The 19,578-nt window shown below is 35.9% G+C and overlaps 2 protein-coding genes across 5 annotated transcripts; one reads left to right on the top strand and one right to left on the bottom strand.

Annotated features, from left to right (window-relative positions):
- Positions 1-1,272: 1,272 nt before the first annotated feature.
- LOC145618093 (bifunctional nitrilase/nitrile hydratase NIT4A) lies at positions 1,273-9,766 on the bottom strand. 4 transcript variants are annotated; one of them, XM_081672882.1, is made up of 6 exons: positions 9,464-9,766; positions 8,180-8,359; positions 6,203-6,496; positions 5,304-5,585; positions 4,310-4,501; positions 1,273-1,531 (listed from the first exon to the last, which is right to left on the bottom strand). In XM_081672882.1, the coding sequence occupies exons 1-5, from the start codon at positions 9,606-9,608 to the stop codon at positions 4,356-4,358; spliced, it is 1,047 nt and encodes a 348-aa protein (XP_081529008.1). In that variant the 5' UTR covers positions 9,609-9,766; the 3' UTR covers positions 1,273-1,531; positions 4,310-4,355. The 4 variants fall into 4 exon arrangements, with proteins under 4 accessions (XP_081529008.1, XP_081529005.1, XP_081529009.1 ...); XM_081672879.1 differs by having other exon boundaries at positions 1,273-1,522; XM_081672883.1 differs by having other exon boundaries at positions 4,314-4,501.
- Positions 9,767-16,339: 6,573 nt separating this feature from the next.
- LOC145616513 (NAC domain-containing protein 89-like) lies at positions 16,340-19,177 on the top strand. Its single transcript, XM_081671250.1, has 4 exons — positions 16,340-16,969; positions 17,478-17,731; positions 17,872-18,180; positions 18,534-19,177. Exons 1-4 carry the CDS (start codon positions 16,765-16,767, stop codon positions 18,957-18,959), a joined length of 1,194 nt encoding a protein of 397 aa, XP_081527376.1. The 5' UTR covers positions 16,340-16,764; the 3' UTR covers positions 18,960-19,177.
- The last annotated feature ends 401 nt before the right edge of the window (positions 19,178-19,578 follow it).

The following is a 19,578-nucleotide window of genomic DNA, read 5'->3' as shown; positions in this document are numbered from 1 at the left end:
ATCAAATTTTTCAAAAGGGTTCATAGTCTATTCTATGTTCAGACACATTAAGAGGTATCTTAGTGATGAGTCTCCAAAATCGTCATAAAATCTCATTCATTACTTCGTGCCATTGTTTAAGCTTAAAAGAATTCAACCAAACAAGTCGCGCACACAATTATAATATGTTCCCTCTGTTATTTTTTAAGTGCCTCAGCTTGACGGGGCATAAATAATATCTTTGATTATCACTTAAACAATGAGTAATAAAAAAAAAGTTAATATTTAAAAACTACACATTAAAACGATTCCAATACGTACCTACATGAGAGACATGCTATATATTTTTCTCATGTAAATATCACTAATTTTCGTCAAAGTGGAATATGTGAATATTGCAAAAAGTAAAATTGAGGTGCTTAAAAAAAAATGGAGGGATTATAATTGATGTATCTGGTGGAATACATGGCAACAATGACTTTGTCCTGAGACTAGCATAATCCTAATGGCCCATATAATTGATATAAGGTCAAGATATGTGCGGACAGTTAATAAATGAAGAATAACATATGGTTCTCTTGATTCCGACAGATAAATCCCAACACATGACCAATCTACCAATATAAGTCGACGACGAAATAACCCAAATAGGACGTGACTGACTAGACAACAACGGAGCAGCAGCATAATTTATTTATCTCCAGAAATTCAACTGACTCTATCTTATGGTCTTAAGCTCATCAAGAAGCAGCATGTGGATGGTAGAGGAAGCACCATTCATATTCATATTTCATAGACGGCGGTCAAAGGGAATCAACAGAGATGGGGAGAACATGGCATTGGAATTTTGCAATATAAAAAGATGTCAACCAAGGAATGATGAAGACAATCTCATCTCTGAATCACAAATATTAAATCCTCATACCAAGAAAATGAGTAGACCTTAAGATTTGATTTGATTATATTTAAACAAGTTATCATGGCTTTCTCCCATAATTTGATAGTGTCTCAACCTAATCTAGAGCTACCTTGTTTCCTCAAGTAATATTAAAACCACAGTTAAATACATTATGTTGACTGTAATTCTGGTAAGAAAATAAATAATTAATACCACCACCAGTAAAATCTTTACATATGGTGTTGGTGACAGTTCAGAAAATGATCTCATAGTTTAGAAAACATATCAATTTTTAAATAAAGCATCCTTAATGCGTCCAAATTTGGTGGCAATACCCTAGATATTAACAACAGAACAAAGGCATAAATTATCAAATCAATGAAGAACATAACACGTTTGAAAACAAAAAAGGACAAGCCCATCTACTATGTATATTCTTAGAGGCAAAGAACATAAATGTCAATTGTCAAGCAATGAACATCAAAAGATAAGATATTCTACTATTTTTATGAAATGAAAAGGAAATTTGCACCTTTTTCCTGCAGTAGTACGTTGTTTATGGGATTCTTCTTGTGTGACCAGCAATGCAGAGAAACAAGGATACTTTGATCCAACACAACCTTTATTTTTCACACAATATATAGCCTGCAAAACCTGGAAGTTTCTCAGATTGTATCATAAAACATAGCAGCAGCAGCATAAGTAGTCAATAATTGTGAGATGCAGAAAACAAGCAGACAAAAAATTCTGCAGAACACAGATAAACAAGTTAAAGTGAGGATCTCAGTAGTCAGATAACTGTACATGCAAAGAATATGCAATCAACTTGGTACACCTCCAAACTAATTGTAGAATTTCAGTTTCTGATTATGTGATTGTTAGAACCTTATCAAAAACACAATTAATTAAGGCATTCGGGTCTAGACTTCAAAAGTTCGAATTATACTCTTGGTGAATCTACAGCATGAGATCTTTAAGCCATCACTAACCAATATACAGTAATGTAATGAGATGAATGGGTTCAACAGCCCAATACCAAACCCACTATCCTAATTTGAAATGCATCATGGGACATGTTTTCTGATGAAAACTAAGGCGATGCAGACAAATAATTGAACATGAAACGCTCGCCCAGAAAATGGAAGTGGAAACCACCTGAAGTCACAAAATCAAGGGTGCAGGATGTTACATGCACAAAGTATTTAATTGACACACGACAATTTCCTACGTAAGACATGATCATAAGAGAACAAAAGGTCTCATCAAAAGATCTTATAATCCAGAAAGTTAGAGTTTTCATAATTTATGTTCCTAAGTATAATATTTACTAGTAACTAATAAATGTAGCATGACCCCACTGTACAATCATACATTCATACATACTGTCAGAGAAATCTGCCAACAATATAATAAAGAAAAAAATGGCAATAACAAGGCACCAGATGGAATTCCAAGATTGCAACAAGCTTTACATAAAATTAAACAAGCTGTCAAAGTGGACAGGAATGGAGGGTCAAGCATAAAGGACTTGATATATCACTTGTATGAGAGAGCATTGGTACTGAAGGATAAGTACAACATTAAGCATTGTAGCCGGCCTCCATGTAGCCGATAGCATAAATTAAGGTATCACAAGCAGTGAAGCAGCAATAATCGGACTCAATTCTATGGAGTTATGTAGAAATAATGACAAGTTCAGGCAAATAATTAGAAGGAATTAGCTAAGGTAATTTATTTATTTTCAGCAGCCCAGGAGGAAGTAGCCAAATAAAAATTATTTGAAATCTACTTCAGAAAGATTTTGAAACAGCGTATAAACAACAAAAAAGGGGAGGGGAGAGGTAATTCAACCAGTTGTCCTAAACTGAATTGATGGAATTCTAACGCATTGATTGTACATTTCACCCACAAAACAAATCAAAAGACTTATTCCTCAATCCAGTGGTTCAAGAGGCCAATGGATATGTCCTATGGAGAAAAGGAGAGGATATGAGGAACCAACCAAGAAGGAAATTCCTATTAAAACGTATAAACTGGGTTAAAAAACAGAAGACTATCATTAATTACCAACCAACCAAGAGATCTTGTTGGTGAGAATAGAAGTCCCACCTTTATAATGGGATGTGGTAAACTCCCATTTCTCTTGCAATTAAGAGGACTAGTATACTAGACAAGGTAATAAATCAAGATACAATGAAGCAGCAATCATGCAATAGTCCATTCATGTCAACTTTCCAATCATGGCTTCCCAGGACATGATTGAAATAGTTGAAATATCAAATTTCCAACAACTAAAGCATTGTATCCAGGAGATTAAATGATTAAATCAGAATAAATGGACAAAAAGGCAATGCCAATGTGAATAAGCCAAAATTCTATAACTGGGTTGGGATCAATGAGGTTGATAGCTTTCTAATTACTTATTGCTTGTCGATATTAGAGTACAACAAAGCAAATAGATGCAACTGCGTTTGGAAAAGGAAACAAGCCCCCTTCACTCTGGATTTCACCAGAAAACCAGAACCTTGAGTTTAATTATTGCTAGGCATACAGCTTAATGGAAAATTGGCACTCCTGTGGAGCTGCCACTAATATGACCGATAAAAATTGTGCAGTAAATTTTTCCTTGCAATAAGTAACTCCCACTAATATGACCGATAAATCAGATACTCATCAGGGACTCTTCCCTTTTCCACATCTTGTTCGTATTAGCTTGTGTTTGGAGGTTTTGGATAAAGAGTGATGAATAAGTAAGTTCCTAGATTAGATTAACTGTTTATATCATAACTTATCTCTAGGGCTCTTCATGTATTGTTAACCAGTACAAACACAATAGCTTATCTAACATTTCAGAATTAAAAGCAAGATTCCTCATGTATATGGTTAATAATACGATCCCACTCTTGTCTTAACATGAGCCCACCCCCACAGCCCCACCCCCTCCCTAGAATCCCCCTTTGTTGAAAGTAGTATAAGCAAATTTAAGTCTATAGCATAGCCCCTGCAAGAGACAGTGGTTAGCCATTGTTTTTTTATAGAGAAAATTCCAGAGTCATGAAGGACTGCTATGAACCAAGCAATCAAAGGCGTCAATGGCCAATATGCCCAATAAAGTCACATTGCATCCAACATGATCTTTTATCCAACACCGCAACTAAGTAAGCTTCTTCTGCAATAACAGCCATACCATAATTTACAGCCAGTCTGATTAAACTTCTAAGGCAATCCAATCCTGGCGCAAGTTAAAACTTAATATATAAAAAAGCACTAAACAGGACCCAGGGCTGCTCACTAATTATTTTAACAATAATTATGTACAAAAGCACAGAAAAGAGTGATCAAATCAGTACAATGGACTGAGAAATGTTATCAAAACAAGAATAAAGTGATTTACAAAAGAAAGAAGTTCAGACACAAAATGGTTTGATATACCTACACAATATGGACTGGCTTGTCAAGATTACTATCAGCAACAGCCTTAAGATCTTTCAGTTCTTTCAGAGTCCGATGTGAAAGATACAGCATTTGTTGGTTGGTCCCTAACAGTCAGACTAAGTATCTCCGGTCTTGAATAGTGACCAATTACATCAAAATCAAACTTCGCCAGTGCTATCTCTCCCAAATCTGAGGAACATTCAACAACCAAATGGTCAGCTCACCATCTACTTCAAATAAGTTATACACATATAACAACCTTACATATTAGCCAAATTTGATTTTAAAAGTTTGTGTTAACAGGAAAGTAGTTAAAAGAAACATGTCCGCACAAATGGAAACAAGGACTGGAGAGTCTCCAATACATGAAACCAAAGCCCCAATTATCCCCCCCCCCCCCCCCCCCCATTTCTCATTCCCAGAAAGAAAGGGGGAAAAATCAAAAAATAAAGAGGGAAACATAACGCAAAGTTGATTGAAGGACAATTTCAGCACTCTAGCAGTCATGTATGCCCATAGGTAGCCATACCCGTCCCCCTTATCACAGCATGGTTGTCAATGTTATAAAGCCTATCTTAGAATTTTAATACAATATCAGCATCCTCACTCCATAAAAGTGTCAATCATCCTGCATATTCCCTAAACCCGGCCATGAACCTTCTTTATCTCGGCATGTCCTAGATCTTGCTAGAAACTGAGAATTCAACTCATCACAGCGTCACGAAAGAGTCAATTGATCAGATCCCTCCCCCCCCCCCCCCCCCCTCCCCAACCAAGACTCTGCAAAACTTTTGATAAATCTTCATCATCACTTTCAAGAGCACATACTGCAATGGCTTTAAATTCATTTGTACTACCTGAATTGTCTGTATAGCGCATACATTCAAGAACATCTTAAGCAACTTGGCAACGCTATAACTTTAAATGCAAAGTGTGTTGATAAAAATAAATAAATACTCTTTAACCTCTAAGCCATATCCAACAAACATACCTAGATCGGCTGAAATGAGCGCCTCACCATCATGATTTGGTCCAGCAAGAACAGCCCCTGATGGTGATATTATTACACTACCACCAGCACATACAACTGACTCAGGATTCAGATCATCTTCCATTCCAGAAAACACGTATTCAGGGGGTGGAGGATAATCTTTCCTTCGACAGAACTGGTTGGCTGACAAAACAAAACATCCACCTTCAAGAGCTATATGGGTCATGGATGCTTGCCAAACCTCCCTTGCATCAGCTGTTGGAGCACAAAAAATCTCAACACCTGAAGTTATGAAGCAGAACTAGTTAGATTTTAGCAGCAAATTATTATAAACTTTATCCCTTGGTCCCATATTTCACCTTTTTTTTTTTTGTGGAATCCCAAAAAACCCTCCCATTATTATTATGAAATGTTAAACTTTAATTCCCCACTCCATCACATCAGCATCTTACTTCTCTCATTTCCAACACTTTCTCACACTAGTTATTCATCAAATCAACAACCAATATTTCTACTCTACACTAAGCATATTTTCTTAACCATAGTGCCAGTTAGAAAAGGGAAGCTAAAGATGGGACAAAGTCAAACAAGCATATTTCCTCCAGAGAAAACACAATGGCTGTTACGTGTTACAAAATTCTAAATCAACATATCCCAAAAATGGTTTTATGGAGTCTGACCACATCAGCAAGATTGATAGTGTATAAACAGGCAACATTTGGTCATTTGGATATCGAACATCTTAATCCAAAATGCAATATAAGAATAGGGGTAAGATTCTTTACAAAAACAGTGAGCTCAACAGTTTTCCTCTTAGTTGTAGACCTACATTCTAAAGACATACAATTAAAAAAAAAATACACATATATGACTACAGCAATGTGGGCTGTGTGGCTAACCTTTAGCATACATTGCCATCCGCAAAAGTGGCATTTTGTTCTCCCAACAAATAGCAGCACCAATTTTTCCAATGGGAGTTTCAAAAACTGGAATTGTTGATCCGTCTCCAAAACCCCAAATTACACGCTCAAGTGCTGTTGGCATCATTTTTCTATGTTTTCCAATGTAATGGCCTTGAGAATCAAAAAATAGAACACTACAGTACAGTGTGTATCCATCCCTCTCTATTACACCCATTACCAAATATACTTTGTATTTTCCAGCCATTGCAGCCAAACGATCAACTTCAGGACCTGCAACCATATATATTGGCACAAGATAAATGTTCAAATCCTAATGGATTATGTATATTATTGTAATATCTGAAAAAGATGAAATTGATTTCAAAATCATTTAATGGACAAATACAGTAAGTTTATAAGGTTGTATTGCCAGCCCTTACTATTTCAGTGGAGTAAAGATGTAGCATCTTGGCATCCTTTATCACCCATGAGTTGAAATGCTAAACAATTGTGTCAAACTCACATCTTACATATGGCTTTCGGAATTAGCTTGTGGCTGGGGTTCATAATATGCGTGGAAGATGTATGCAAATTTAAATTATTCAAAAGGCTCAAGAGTATAGACAGGTGGCAGACTCGTGAGTCATGAGCCACCTCCTGGAGGTAAATTTGTGGTGCACTACATGAGATCTTAAGAGTGCCTAATAAGTAATAAGCATGAGTCAGAGAATGAGAGGAAGGACCAAAGGGATATTGACAAAAAGTTAAATGCATCAATGTAGCAATTAAAAAAAAAGTGACCGTGGTTAGATTAACACCAGAGCCCAATCTTAAGAACGAACCCTTGATAAAGCACCCTAGAATTGGGCATAAAGACTTATAAATGTCAAAAGGCTTACTTCATTATCATGAATAAAAAAGGCTGAACATTAAAAGCGTTGCACCAAAAAATAATGGTATTTAAAACTGTGAGTAACACAGCACATCAGCACTAGGGACATTTTACTTAAGCTACGGCATGCCCATGGATTAAGATGCACAAATTATCCAACAAAGGATCAACAAACAGGACTTGCAAGCTTAAAAAACAATAAATAAAGTAAAACATATTCAAGATGGATGGGGTGAATTAAAGCACATGGGCTTGTAGCCCAATTGATAATCAGCACACCTATACCACCTTATACCTTGCTGGAGATGTGCAAGGGTGAGAAGCAAGGTTGGCAAGAAAATGCTCAATTTTCTTTAGAGTTTGGGGCCACAAGGAGCCATTCAGTCAGTATAAGACCATCTTGTGCCTATGACAAAGGACATGATCATGCCTCTCCAGGACCTACTCCAAATAGTTTGGCTTCCTTTCCAAATTTGTAATCTTGTACTACCTTTTTTTTAAAAAATTTTGTTCATACACAGTTCAAGAAACTTTTATTTGAACAAAAATGAGTGGGTGTATAAAAGAAGTAAGATGAATTTTATAAAAAGGTGGATGGGTGTAAGATTTAAAATAAGAGAGAGTGTAGAAAGGTGAGTGGATGGTAGGAAAAGGTGAATAAAATAAGAGAGCCTGGGTGAGTGTAAATATTGTGAGATAAGAGGGGGATGATGGTAAGTAATTTTTTTTTTTTTTTTCCCTTTTCATTTCACAATTGCCAACACATTATGTCAAAGTAGTATCAAACACTAGTATTTTTAATTACCAACATGTAAAAACTATTACGTATTAAAAATGAAAAAAAAAAAAAAAAAAAAAAAAACAAACAAATACAACATAAATCAAGGAAAACCAGGTTGCCCTTGATTATCCTTTTTCCTACACTTACTAGTTAGAGCAAAGCCACTTTAGGCCCAGCTTGCATCAAAGAGCAATGCATAATAAATCATTGACAGCTTTCAAAGCTAGACAAATGTGTCAACAGAAAACCTTCAAATATTATATTTAAGGATTTTTTAAAAAAAAAATAATTGGATTTTTACCTGGGACATCAATAGCTGAGGCATGGTATTTTCGAAATTCTTCCCTGCCCTTCGCTGTCCTGTTACCAATTGTGACCCCAAAATTTGAACCACGTGGATAGCCACCAATAAAAGCTTCAGGAAATACAACAAGCTGGGCTCCATATGAGGCTGCTTCAGCCAGCAACCTTTCAGCCTTCTCTGAAATAGAACAGGAATTTATATCAGCAAAGACTCTTGCTATCGTTATGTGTGTTTAAGAATTTGTTGAAACTGCACTGAACAATTACAAAAAGAAGGATAGGTTGTCTTCATACAGTAACTAAAAAGCTACAACTACAATTTAGCCCAATTACTTAAAAACCAAAATTAGAACTGAAAGAGCAAACAAATATAATGACAAGGTTAGAACCATCCATTTATGTAAGTGCATGCAAAACATAAGCACTAAACAGGCTATAAATTATGAGTTACTCAACCGATTTCCAAGGAGAGATGTTCAATTTTAAAGTCTAGCTCTTCAGCATGGACCTACAATAATTTAACCGGATATTTTCAATAAAATTAGTTCTTAGAAAGAATCGACCAATAAATTAACATGCTTCCCTTTTCCTTGTGTGAAGAAAGTAACTAAGACTACATGTCTAAACACGGTGCACTAAACATAACACTGCCTTTGAAAAAACAAGGTAACATTCTCCATCTAAACGCAAAAAGTGTTGTGTTGCTTCTATTCTAAGTAGCTTGTGAGCAACTTTGTTACCCTCCCTCCAATACGACGTACTTTGGCTGAATTTACTTATCCTGTTATCCATTAGTCGCAAATTAATGCCTTGAGTGGGTGCATTTTCAGGCTTCAAGCCATCCTATTTCATGATTCTACAGGTTTGACAAATAAATTGGCATTACAAATATAATTATCGATACGCACAGTAAACAATATATAATTTCATCCCATATTACTTGTGCTTTTATGAATTTTTTAAGTATCCATTGACATATTCATTGAGCAACAATATCAAAATTGCTTGATTTTTTTAGTATCCATTGACATATTCATTGAGTAACAATATCAAAATCGCTTGTTCGGCTCTTACTAACATTCAATTTCTTTATTATACATATCAATTGTGACAATTCAATTCCACAAAATCGAACTAGAATGTTCGGATAAGAGAACACACAAATTCTATAAATTATTTGACAAATTGGCAACATATAGCATAGAAACCCTCCAAATTCAAATAATTCCTTATATGTTTATAAGAAATCAGTGATTGAATTTGATTAAAAATAGGAGATTACCAAGAGTGGCAGGAGTGTCGTAGAAGACGGTAGAAGCTTGAACGACGGTGGCGCGAACAGTGGGAGCAGAAGAGTCAGCTCCCATTTCTACTTCTGCGAAGAACGGCCCGTTGTTACCGCCGTCGGAGGTCGGTACTAATGACATCCTTCTCTCTCGTATCTTCAACCAAGTATTTTTTGACAACCATACCAAGTATCTGCTGTTGCAATTTCGATGGACACCGTTGGAACAATATCAAGAACACATTTCTCTTGGATTATTCTAGAATCGGTATTGGTACTCTATTTTTTTTAAAAAAAAATGGAGTAATACATTAGTGGTATTTCCGCGGATTTTATGACTTTTTGGTAAGAAGAAATTGGGATGAAGGTCACGAGGTGTGGCTGGAGGTACTTGGTCAGTCAAGACTTATGGGTTACTTGGTCAGGGACTCAGGGGTCATTCGATCAGTGTTTTTGATGTGTATCGATTTGTTGCACAATATTTTAACGAATTTAATTCAACCGCATAATATTGTGTCGGCCAAAATGCAATACAAAAAGGAGGGATATACGTAGTAATCATATTGCACAAATTTGTACAGCGTAAATATTAACTCCATATTTTATTTATACAGAATAATGGTTCTATCATGTGTAGTTAAGAAGTATAATACACGAAATCGGAGCGATTTAGGAGGTGTCAGGAGCTGGTGTTGGAATTTCACATAACACTACGGAATGAATTCAAGATCATATAATATTGTGTGGACCCATATATGACCATTATCCGGCAACTTAAAGGCCCCGTGAGAGCTTATAGCCAATACAAGAGGCATGTACGAAAACAGGTAAAATGACCTTTTAAAGGCAAATTGGATGGTTCCACTTCCACCCACCCAATTAAACTCTCAAAGGGTATTAGGGACCATGGTAAACATTTCGGCAATTTTTATTTCCGGGAGAAAAAAAGGTAAAAAAAATTCCAAAATTGAAAAACATATAATTCACAGTTTTTGAGGAATTTTTGAAGTTTCGAGGCCCGGTGGCGAAAAGTGTTGAGACCCTAAAGCTGTCAAAAACTAACCTGACCTGAAGACCCGACCTAAAACGACAATGATCTAAACTCAACCTATACTCAAACAATGGGTTGGATTATAGGCTTCAATTTTGCCACTTTTCGCCACCGTGCCCCAAAACCTCAAAATTTCCTTAAAGCGTGGATTATAGCCTACCAAAAACGTTTATGACAGCATATAATGATCATAAATGGTTTCAAACGGCATTATATAACCCCGAGATGTATCCTTAAGGGCCTCAAGGCTTTTCGTCACCGGGCCTCGAAACCTCAAAATTCCTCAAAAAGCGTGGATTATAGCCTTCAATTTTGTAATTGTTTGACCATTCTTCGCCCGGAAATAAAAATTGCCGAGATATTTACCATGATCCCTAATATCCTCCAGGAGTCAAATTGGGTCGGTGGAACCATCCAATATGCCCTTAAACGGTCATTTTACCCGTTCACAACTTGATGTGATTTTGTAAACTCAAGCCTACCACGGACGTTTATGACAACATATAATGATCATATATGGATTCAAACGGCATTATATAACCTCGAGATGTATGCCTTAGGGTTTCAAGGCTTTTCGCCACCGGGCCTGGAAACCTCAAAATTCCTCAAAAAACATGGATTATAGCCTTCAATATTGTAATTTTTTGACCATTTTTCGCCCGGAAATAAAAATTGCCGAGATATTTACCATAGTCCCTAATATCCTCCATGAGTCAAATTGGGTCGGTGGAACAATCCAATATGCCCTTAAATGATTATTTTACCCGTTCACAACTTGTAGTGATTTCGTAAACTAAAGCCTACCACGGACGTTTATGACAACATATAATGATCATATATGGTTTCAACGGTATTATATGACCCCGAGATGTATCTCTTAAGGTTTCAAGGCTTTTCGTCACAATGCCTTAAAACCTCAAAATTTCCTCAAAAGGCGAGGATTAGCCTTCGATTTTGTAATTTTTTAACCTGTTTCACCCGGAAATAAAAATTGTCGAGATGTTTACCATGGTCCCTAATATCCTCCAGGAGTCAAATTGGGTCTGTGGAACCATCCAATATGCCCTTAAACGGTCATTTACCCGTTCACAACTTGTAGTGATTTCGTAAACTCAAGCCTACCACGGACGTTTACAACAACATAAAATGATCTTATATGGTTTCAAACGGCATTATATAACCCCGAGATGTATCCCTTAGGGTCTCAAGACTTTTCGCCACTGGACCCCGAAACCTCAAAATTCCTCAAAAAGCGTGGATTATAGCCTTTAATTTTGTAATTTTTTGATCGAACTTTTTTCGCCCGAAAATAAAAATTGCCGAGATGTTTGCGATGGTCCCTAATATCCTCCGGGAGTCAAATAGGGTTGGTGGAACCATCCAATATGCTCTTAAACGATCATTTTACCCGTTCACAACTTGCAGTGATTTCGTAAATGATAGGCGGTCGTACACCTAACAAAAATAATACCTAACTAAACCTCCTAATTATGTAGTAGGGTAAGTCAGGGTCGATCCCACAGAGAAGGTAGTATCAATATTGGTTACTATGAATTAAAACTAGTCGAGTCAATCAAAATAGGGTTGAAAATATTATACTACTAAAGCGAGAAAATCAAATAATAAAAACATCTAGAATTAAGTATCACCACTAGCATAATCAATACAAGACAAATTCTTACCCCAATCAATTAATTATACGTTCACAAGGAAAGGTACTCCCTATAAAATACCAAAGATCTCTCCCGAGTTGTCAATGGCTTCCCTAATTAACAATCAAACCTACTTCCGTGGAATCATGTAAATTAAAGACGTTAAGTTCGGCACCCTAACTTCCTAATAATCCGTCCTACCTACTTCCGTGGAGAATTTCATACCCTTAATTGATTTATTCAAATCCGTCAAAACCCAACTCCCGTTGCAATCAAGATAATGGAATAATAACAATACCAATTATCCCTAATCTAGTATTGGCATAAGCACAATCACCTAAGCATGAACAATATAAACAATTAATTGAGAATTTAAAAGAACAAATCAAGTATCAATCATAGCTAGGGTTCAACCTAACCCTAGAAAATAAGACTAGAAATACATAATAAAAGGAAAGTGAAAATAAGCAAAGAAGAAAATCATTAAAGAACAACTAACTAGTTGCTGCTCCTGGTTTGCATCATGCGGCTACTCCATTCTTATCCCTAATAACAAGTTATATATAAGCAGTGAGCCAAAGATAATATTAGAGTAGTTGAATACAATTAAAACTCCTGAGAAATCAAGCCCATACAAGCCCAATTTCGTGTACAAAGTACCAATCACGAGCAGGCCACAACCTGGTTGTGGCGCACCTCTTCTGGCCACAGGCGGGCTGTGGAATGGGCTGCCACACCACTCTTCTTCTTCCTTTTTATAATGTGCTTCCGCGGGTAGGTTGTGGAGAAAGGCATATGCCACACCTCGGTTGTGGAGTAGTTTATCCTTGTGTAATTTCCTTTTCTTTGTCATATTAAAACATCTCCAATACATAGCTCAACTCACACAATAGCTTATTCCTACAAAACAAAGAAAAAGATCCCGAGGAGAGCAATAACGAAATATATATAAATTAACGCTTAAATAATTAAATGTAGAAAGAATTCACGACAAATATCATATAAATATGGCCTGTAAAAGGTGTATTTTATCGTGTTATCAGTAAATCCAAGCCTACCACGGACGTTAATGACAACATAAAATGATCATATATGGTTTCAAGCGGCATTATATAACCTCGAGATGTATCGCTTAGTGTTTCAATGCTTTTCTCAACCGGGCTCCGAAACCTCAAAATTCCTTAAAAAGCATGGCTTATAGCCTTCAATTTTGTAATTTTTTGTCCTTTTTTCGTCCGGAATTAAAAATTGCCGAGATGTTTGCTATGGTCCCTAATATCCTTCGGGAGTCAAACAGGGTCGGTGGAACCATCCTATATGCCCTTAAACGATCTTTTTACCCGTTCACAACTTGTAGTGATTTCGTAAACTCAAGCCTACCATGGACGTTTCAGACAATATATAATGATCATATATACTTTCAAATGGCATTATATGACCCCGAGATGTATCCCTTATGCTTTTAAGGCATTTTGCCACCGTGCCCCGAAACCTCAAAAAGCTTGGATTATAGCCTTCAATTTTGTAATTTTTTGACATTTTTTCTCTCGTAAATAAAAATTGCCGAAATGTTTACCATGGTCCCTAATACCCTCCAAGATTCCAATTGGGTCGATGGAACCATCCAATATGTTCTGAAACGAACATTTTACCCGTTTGCAACTTGCAGTGATTTCGCAAACTCAAGCCTACCACGGATGTTTAAGACAACATATAATGATCATAAATGGTTTCAAACGACATTATAAGACCACGAAATGTATCCCTTAGGCTCTCAAGGCTTTTCGCTACCGGGCCCTATAACCTCAAAATTTCTCAAACAGTGTGGATTATAGCCTTCAATTTTGTAATTTTTTTGACCTTTTTTTAATAAAAATTGCCGAGATGTTTACCATGGTTCTTAATATCCTCCGGGAGTCAAATTGTGTCGTTGGAACCATCCAATATTCCCTTAAAATATCATTTTACCCGTTCACAACATGTAGTGATTTCGTAAACTCAAGCCTACCACGGACGTTTATGACAACATACAATGATCATATATGGTTTCAAACGGCATTATATGACCCCGTGATGTATCCCTTAGGGTCTCAAGGCTTTTCGCCATAGGACCCTAAACCTTAAAATTTTCTCAAAAAGTGTGGATTATAGCTAGAGCTGTCAAAAACTGACGCGACCCAAGAACCTGACCTTAACAGGCAATTAAAGATCTGAATCCAGCCTGTATTCGAACAATGGGGTGAAACTAGTGACTTACTTGTAACCTGACCTGATCTTAACTGATAACCCATTTGATCCAACACTTTATGACCTGAACCCAAACCTGCCCCAACCCGATAGTAAGCGTCAACCGATTTAATCTGATCCGAAAACAATCCGAACCTGAAATAGTACCCGACTCAATTAAAACACGAACCCGAGTCATGGAAGGTTTAATAAAATTTTATATACCTTTTATTCAGGTTATATACTAGTATAATTCTGTAAACCTTCAATCTGATTTAATAAAATCTTTTGTTCAGCTTATATAAATTTTGTTCTCTATTATTACTCGTATATAGGTTTAATAAAATCTTGATGATGTTTGATCAAATTATGGAAGGCGTAATTATATAGTTCAACTTGGCCACATATATTTATTAGAATTGAACTTGAACCAGATTCCGACTCAACACTAACCCGAACCCGAATGTATTATCTTGTTAACCCATCCAAACCCGACTCAACACAACCCGAACCTGAAATTGAACCCGATCTGATTTTGACTCAAATTGAACCCGACTTATATCCGAAAAGGTAAACGAACCGTTATAACTTGAACTGAAATTGACCCGATCTGAACCTGATTCTGATCTGAAGCTAGATTGACCCGACATAACCTGATCCTGATTTAACCTGGAACCTAATTTGACCCGACCCAAACCCGACTTGAATACCCGAATTGACAGCTCTAGTTTAGATGACTTTAGATCATATTTCCTCCCTTTCCCCTAAAAGAAAAATTAAATAATATTTTTTCTAGCAAAATTAAAGTAAAAGTACTATCTATAGAAACAGAGTGGACCTTCCACCAGGGCCATTCGGAGCCAGGCCTCCCGTAAATTATTGTAATGTTTTTTTTGAAACCAATAAATTATTGTAATGTTTTTTTTGAAACCAATAAATTATTGTAATTAATAAGTCAATGAACTTAAATAACCTATATTTACTTATAAAATATTAGGGTACAAAGATAGTTTTGAGTAAGAGGCAAACTTTGTAAGTCTCGGCCCCTCTAATATTTTCGGCCAAAATCCTCCACTGTATAGAAAATAACACTTTATTATGTAGTATTTGGGATTATGGGGTTCTCTCTCACAAACTTTACTTTCGCTGCCATTCAAAAAAAAAAAAAAAAAAAAAAAAAAAAAAAAAAAAAAAAAAACACCTTACTTTAACTAATTTTTACTTCGTGTTTTATTGTTTCTTCTTTGCAATTAACTAAAATATCTACTTAACTTCACTTAAACATAAATTTATTTGTTTACTTAAGTAGCTTAGCTGAACTCTTAAATTACAAGTTGAAGTGTTATTACTTCGTATATTGCAAACACACACACACAAAAAAAAAAAAAAAAAAAAAAGCGAGCAATAAAACTAAGATGAGAAAAATACTATGTATGTAGGCTCTCCAATCTCCATTATTATTGGGTATTTCCAGTTTAATTGGATTCATATAAATGAGGGTGGTAAAATTTTACAAGAAAAAAGTAGTGATAAATAAATTTAAAAGGATTATATTAGTGCATAAAAGAGTTTGAACAAATGTTAGAAAAGGGCAAGGGAGATGGTTGTAGAGAAGTTGACACGTAGATAGGCACATGAAGAGATGAATTGAAAACAAAAATAAAAATGCATGCATTATCCGATTATGAAAGCAGCAAGTGTACTTTTACACAATAGTACAATACTAGTTGTGACTTGTGAGACTGAGTTTATGATAGAGTATTTAACATAGTTTTAGACCACAAGTTGATGGTTGAGATGGTCATTTAACATGATCATCAAACTCATACGTAAAAACTAGATGATTGATCGATGAGCTCAATAAGGATCGGAAGTAGGTGATCTAAGCTAAGTATTTTAATGAATTAATTAGTCATATACTACGTACTACTTCGTATTTACTACTATTTGTTTGAGAATCAATCAATCCACCTTTTTCCTTTCTTAGTCCTGTCCTTTCCTTGGAGATAAGCTTTGCTTTTTTTAAAAAAAAAAAAAAAAAAGAATAAAAATAACATTTGAAGTGTATAGCATAACATGAAGCCAAGGTAAGGTATGTAAGGCGGTGATCTTGAAAGTTGAAACGGCAAGCAAGCTGCACAATGCAACAGGCTACCCAATATACAAGCATAATAAATAATAATAAAATCCGTAATAGATAATGATACAGAGGGATAGATTTTGGAGTAGCACAAGTTGAAATAGAAAGAAAGCTAGTCCTAACTCTATTAACCTATTGAATTGGTACAACATCTATCAAATATCCATCATCAACAACAGATTATTGTGAAATATAATTTGTTTTTGAAAGATATATTATATATATTGTGATGGATGATGGTATGTCATTATCTATATCAAAGGAGGCAGAGAGGTCAATCGCAGCTTCGTCAATGTTTCCAGGATTTAGATTCAGTCCAACAGATGAAGAACTCATCTTGTATTATTTGACCAAGAAATTGGATGGCTTTCACAAATGCGTTGAAGTCATCCCTGAAGTCGACATCTGCAAATTCGAGCCTTGGGACCTCCCTTGTATGTTTTCCTCTTTTAAAAATAATTATTTTTTTTTATTTTGTTATTTTATACTTCGTATACTTGTATAGTTGTATGTATGTATGCATATGTATGTATGTATGTTTACAGGTTCCTTCATTTCTTGTCTTGTCTTCAAATGAGGGATTGAGCAGAGGAGAGGGGCAAGGCATGCCTTTCTTTCTTTCTTTCATTTGCAACTAACCAAGTAACGAATATCTATTATCTAACCAACTAACCAACTTAAAACAAATGGAAGATATATAATGATGCTCTTTGAATTGGTGACAACACTGCTAATTATGTTATCTTATACTACCTCCGTTAACTTTTAGTTGCAACTTTGCTAAAACTAAAAGTTAACGGAGGTAGTACTACTTGTATTGTATCAATTAGTACTTTGTCTATTGTGTGGCTGATAGTCTATCACTTGATCAAATAGTTGCATGTGCTTAATTGAAATTTAGATTACTCAGAGTGAGTGTTGTTGTGTTGCATCACTTAACAGCCAAGGCTATTATCAAGTCAGATCAGGAGTGGTTTTTCTTCTCACCTCGTGGTAAAAAGTATCCAAATGGCTCACAAAGTAAGAGGGCAACCGAGATTGGCTACTGGAAAGCTACTGGGAAAGAGCGTGCTGTCAAATCTGGTTCCAATGTGATTGGTACTAAACGGACTTTGGTATTCCACATTGGCCGTGCACCTAAAGGAGAGAGAACTGAGTGGATAATGCATGAGTACTGTATGTCTGGAAAGGCTCAGGTAATTACTACCTGTATTATACAATTGTATGTATGTTGCGGTTACATGATGAACTACGGAGTATTATAGCAGAACTCGTACCGTACTGCAGTAGAGGATGTGCATTTATGTATAATGTATATGCTCCGTTTTGTGTATAGGATGCACTGGTTGTGTGCCGCCTTAGGAGGAAATGTGACTATCATGGCGTGAATAATGTTCCAGATGGAGAAATGAATCAATCCCCTAATCCATCAATGTTGATGGCTAGTAGTGGGACTTACTCAAACTGTGGTATGGGGCTCATTGATAATAATACACCGGGCAGGGACAAGCAGACTGCTGAATGTTCTTTCAAGAAGTCCAGCAGCAGTCATGATTCTCATTCCGTAGAGCAGATGGATTCTGCATCTCAGTCGAATTGGAAGAACAAAGATTATATATTCCAGCCAGAATCTACAAGCATTAATGTGAGTGTATGCACAACTTCGTTTAAGTACATTCTACTATTTCAGGTTATTAGATTAATTGCATCATTTTGTCAGGGCTCGATCATTTTCATTTGTCAGTCTAGACGTCCTCCAGTAGGAACAAGTTCAGCTTTGTAGAAAACCAATAAATTTTGATAGATAGATTTTTGAGTACATTGGAAAGACAGCAGTATTGCCTTCAGACTTCAATATTGGAAGAGTGATTTATGTGGTACTACTGTTATGGTTCCTGATGATTAAATTGAACACTACAAGTACGATAAATTTTCTTATTTTCATGTATTTTAAACATGATCAAGCTTACTAAAGCATATGTGGTGAATGTTTGGCAGCATGTTGGAAACGAAGATGACTTGTTTGCTGAGATATTGAATGACAGTATCATTCAATTGGATGAATGTCTTCCCTCTTCAACGTTTGGTGCTCAACCTATGGTAGCCAATAACGGGACTGTGCCTGTTGTGCCACGCATTTATAATAATCCTTCACATCACCATGCTGTTCACCGAGTATCCCCTGCTCAAGGAACGGCAAACAGAAGAATAAGGCTAAGGAAACTAAGGAGACTTAGCCCCCGTAAAGAAGAGTTGGAAGAAGGTTCAGGTGAAAATATGGTTAACTCCAAGTCCAGACGGTTTTTCAAGAAGGTTCCTATGAGAATATCCAAAAATTGTTCTCATCTGTATGAACTAGTCATTACTATGGCATTGCTCATTTTGATGATGGGCTATGCCACTGGTCCTGCATATTTTTACTGACAAAATTGGGGAAATTGTAGCTAAATGCCTAAATATGATTCAATATTCTCACATCTATAGTTGAGGATATCGCGCCTACTTATCTAATGTTTTCGCTAGGATGCATCATTTCATTAGCGATTTGTTATATTGTATAAAATTATTGTTTCACATGATAATGGAAAGTGTGCATGACAATGGTTGAGAAAATTTTAAGTAGGCCGGCTTTATTACCAGTATATTTGTGTGATTGTGTCTGATAGTACAGAAATGTTGCGGCTAAAATAATGCCCACAGTTTCAACATCTTATGCCCTTGCACAATCGTAGTGGAAGGAAGAAGCAAGTTAGGTTATATACAAATTAATACAGAGTAACTTGAGAACAAAAGGAAAGATGCAAAATAGTTGTGGAGATGGAATATATGTGCTCATGGTCATGGATAGTAGCAATGAATGATGGATTTAATAGTCAAATATATTCTAAAGATAATCATTCAAATTAGCTGCAATTTTGGAATACAAATTTAGGGTCTTACTAATAACTTGCATATTCTAAATTAAAGATAGAAATAACAAATCTATACCTAGTCAATAATAACACAAACCAGACTTTTGGTTTGTGTGATGCTGATGCACACA

The sequence above is a fragment of the Chenopodium album genome, chromosome 26 (genome assembly GCF_948465745.1).
Source record: "Chenopodium album chromosome 26, dcCheAlbu1.1, whole genome shotgun sequence".
In the NCBI taxonomy this organism is placed as follows: Eukaryota; Viridiplantae; Streptophyta; class Magnoliopsida; order Caryophyllales; family Amaranthaceae; genus Chenopodium; species Chenopodium album.
The sequence above is the reverse complement of the archived record's forward strand: the minus strand, read 5'-3'. Positions and strand labels throughout refer to the sequence as shown.

Excerpts from the sequence above, each read along its gene's own strand:
- LOC145618093 (XM_081672882.1), bottom strand. The coding sequence starts at position 9,608 with ATGTCATTAGTACCGACCTCCGACGGCGGTAACAACGGGCCGTTCTTC. Across the intron at positions 8,360-9,463 it reads CGACACTCCTGCCACTCTTG|AGAAGGCTGAAAGGTTGCTG; the intron begins GTAATCTCCTAT and ends GTTCTATTTCAG. Across the intron at positions 4,502-5,303 it reads GCTCATTTCAGCCGATCTAG|ATTTGGGAGAGATAGCACTG; the intron begins GTATGTTTGTTG and ends AATGTTCCTCAG.
- LOC145616513 (XM_081671250.1), top strand. The coding sequence starts at position 16,765 with ATGGATGATGGTATGTCATTATCTATATCAAAGGAGGCAGAGAGGTCA. Across the intron at positions 16,970-17,477 it reads CGAGCCTTGGGACCTCCCTT|CCAAGGCTATTATCAAGTCA; the intron begins GTATGTTTTCCT and ends ATCACTTAACAG. Across the intron at positions 18,181-18,533 it reads CAGAATCTACAAGCATTAAT|CATGTTGGAAACGAAGATGA; the intron begins GTGAGTGTATGC and ends AATGTTTGGCAG.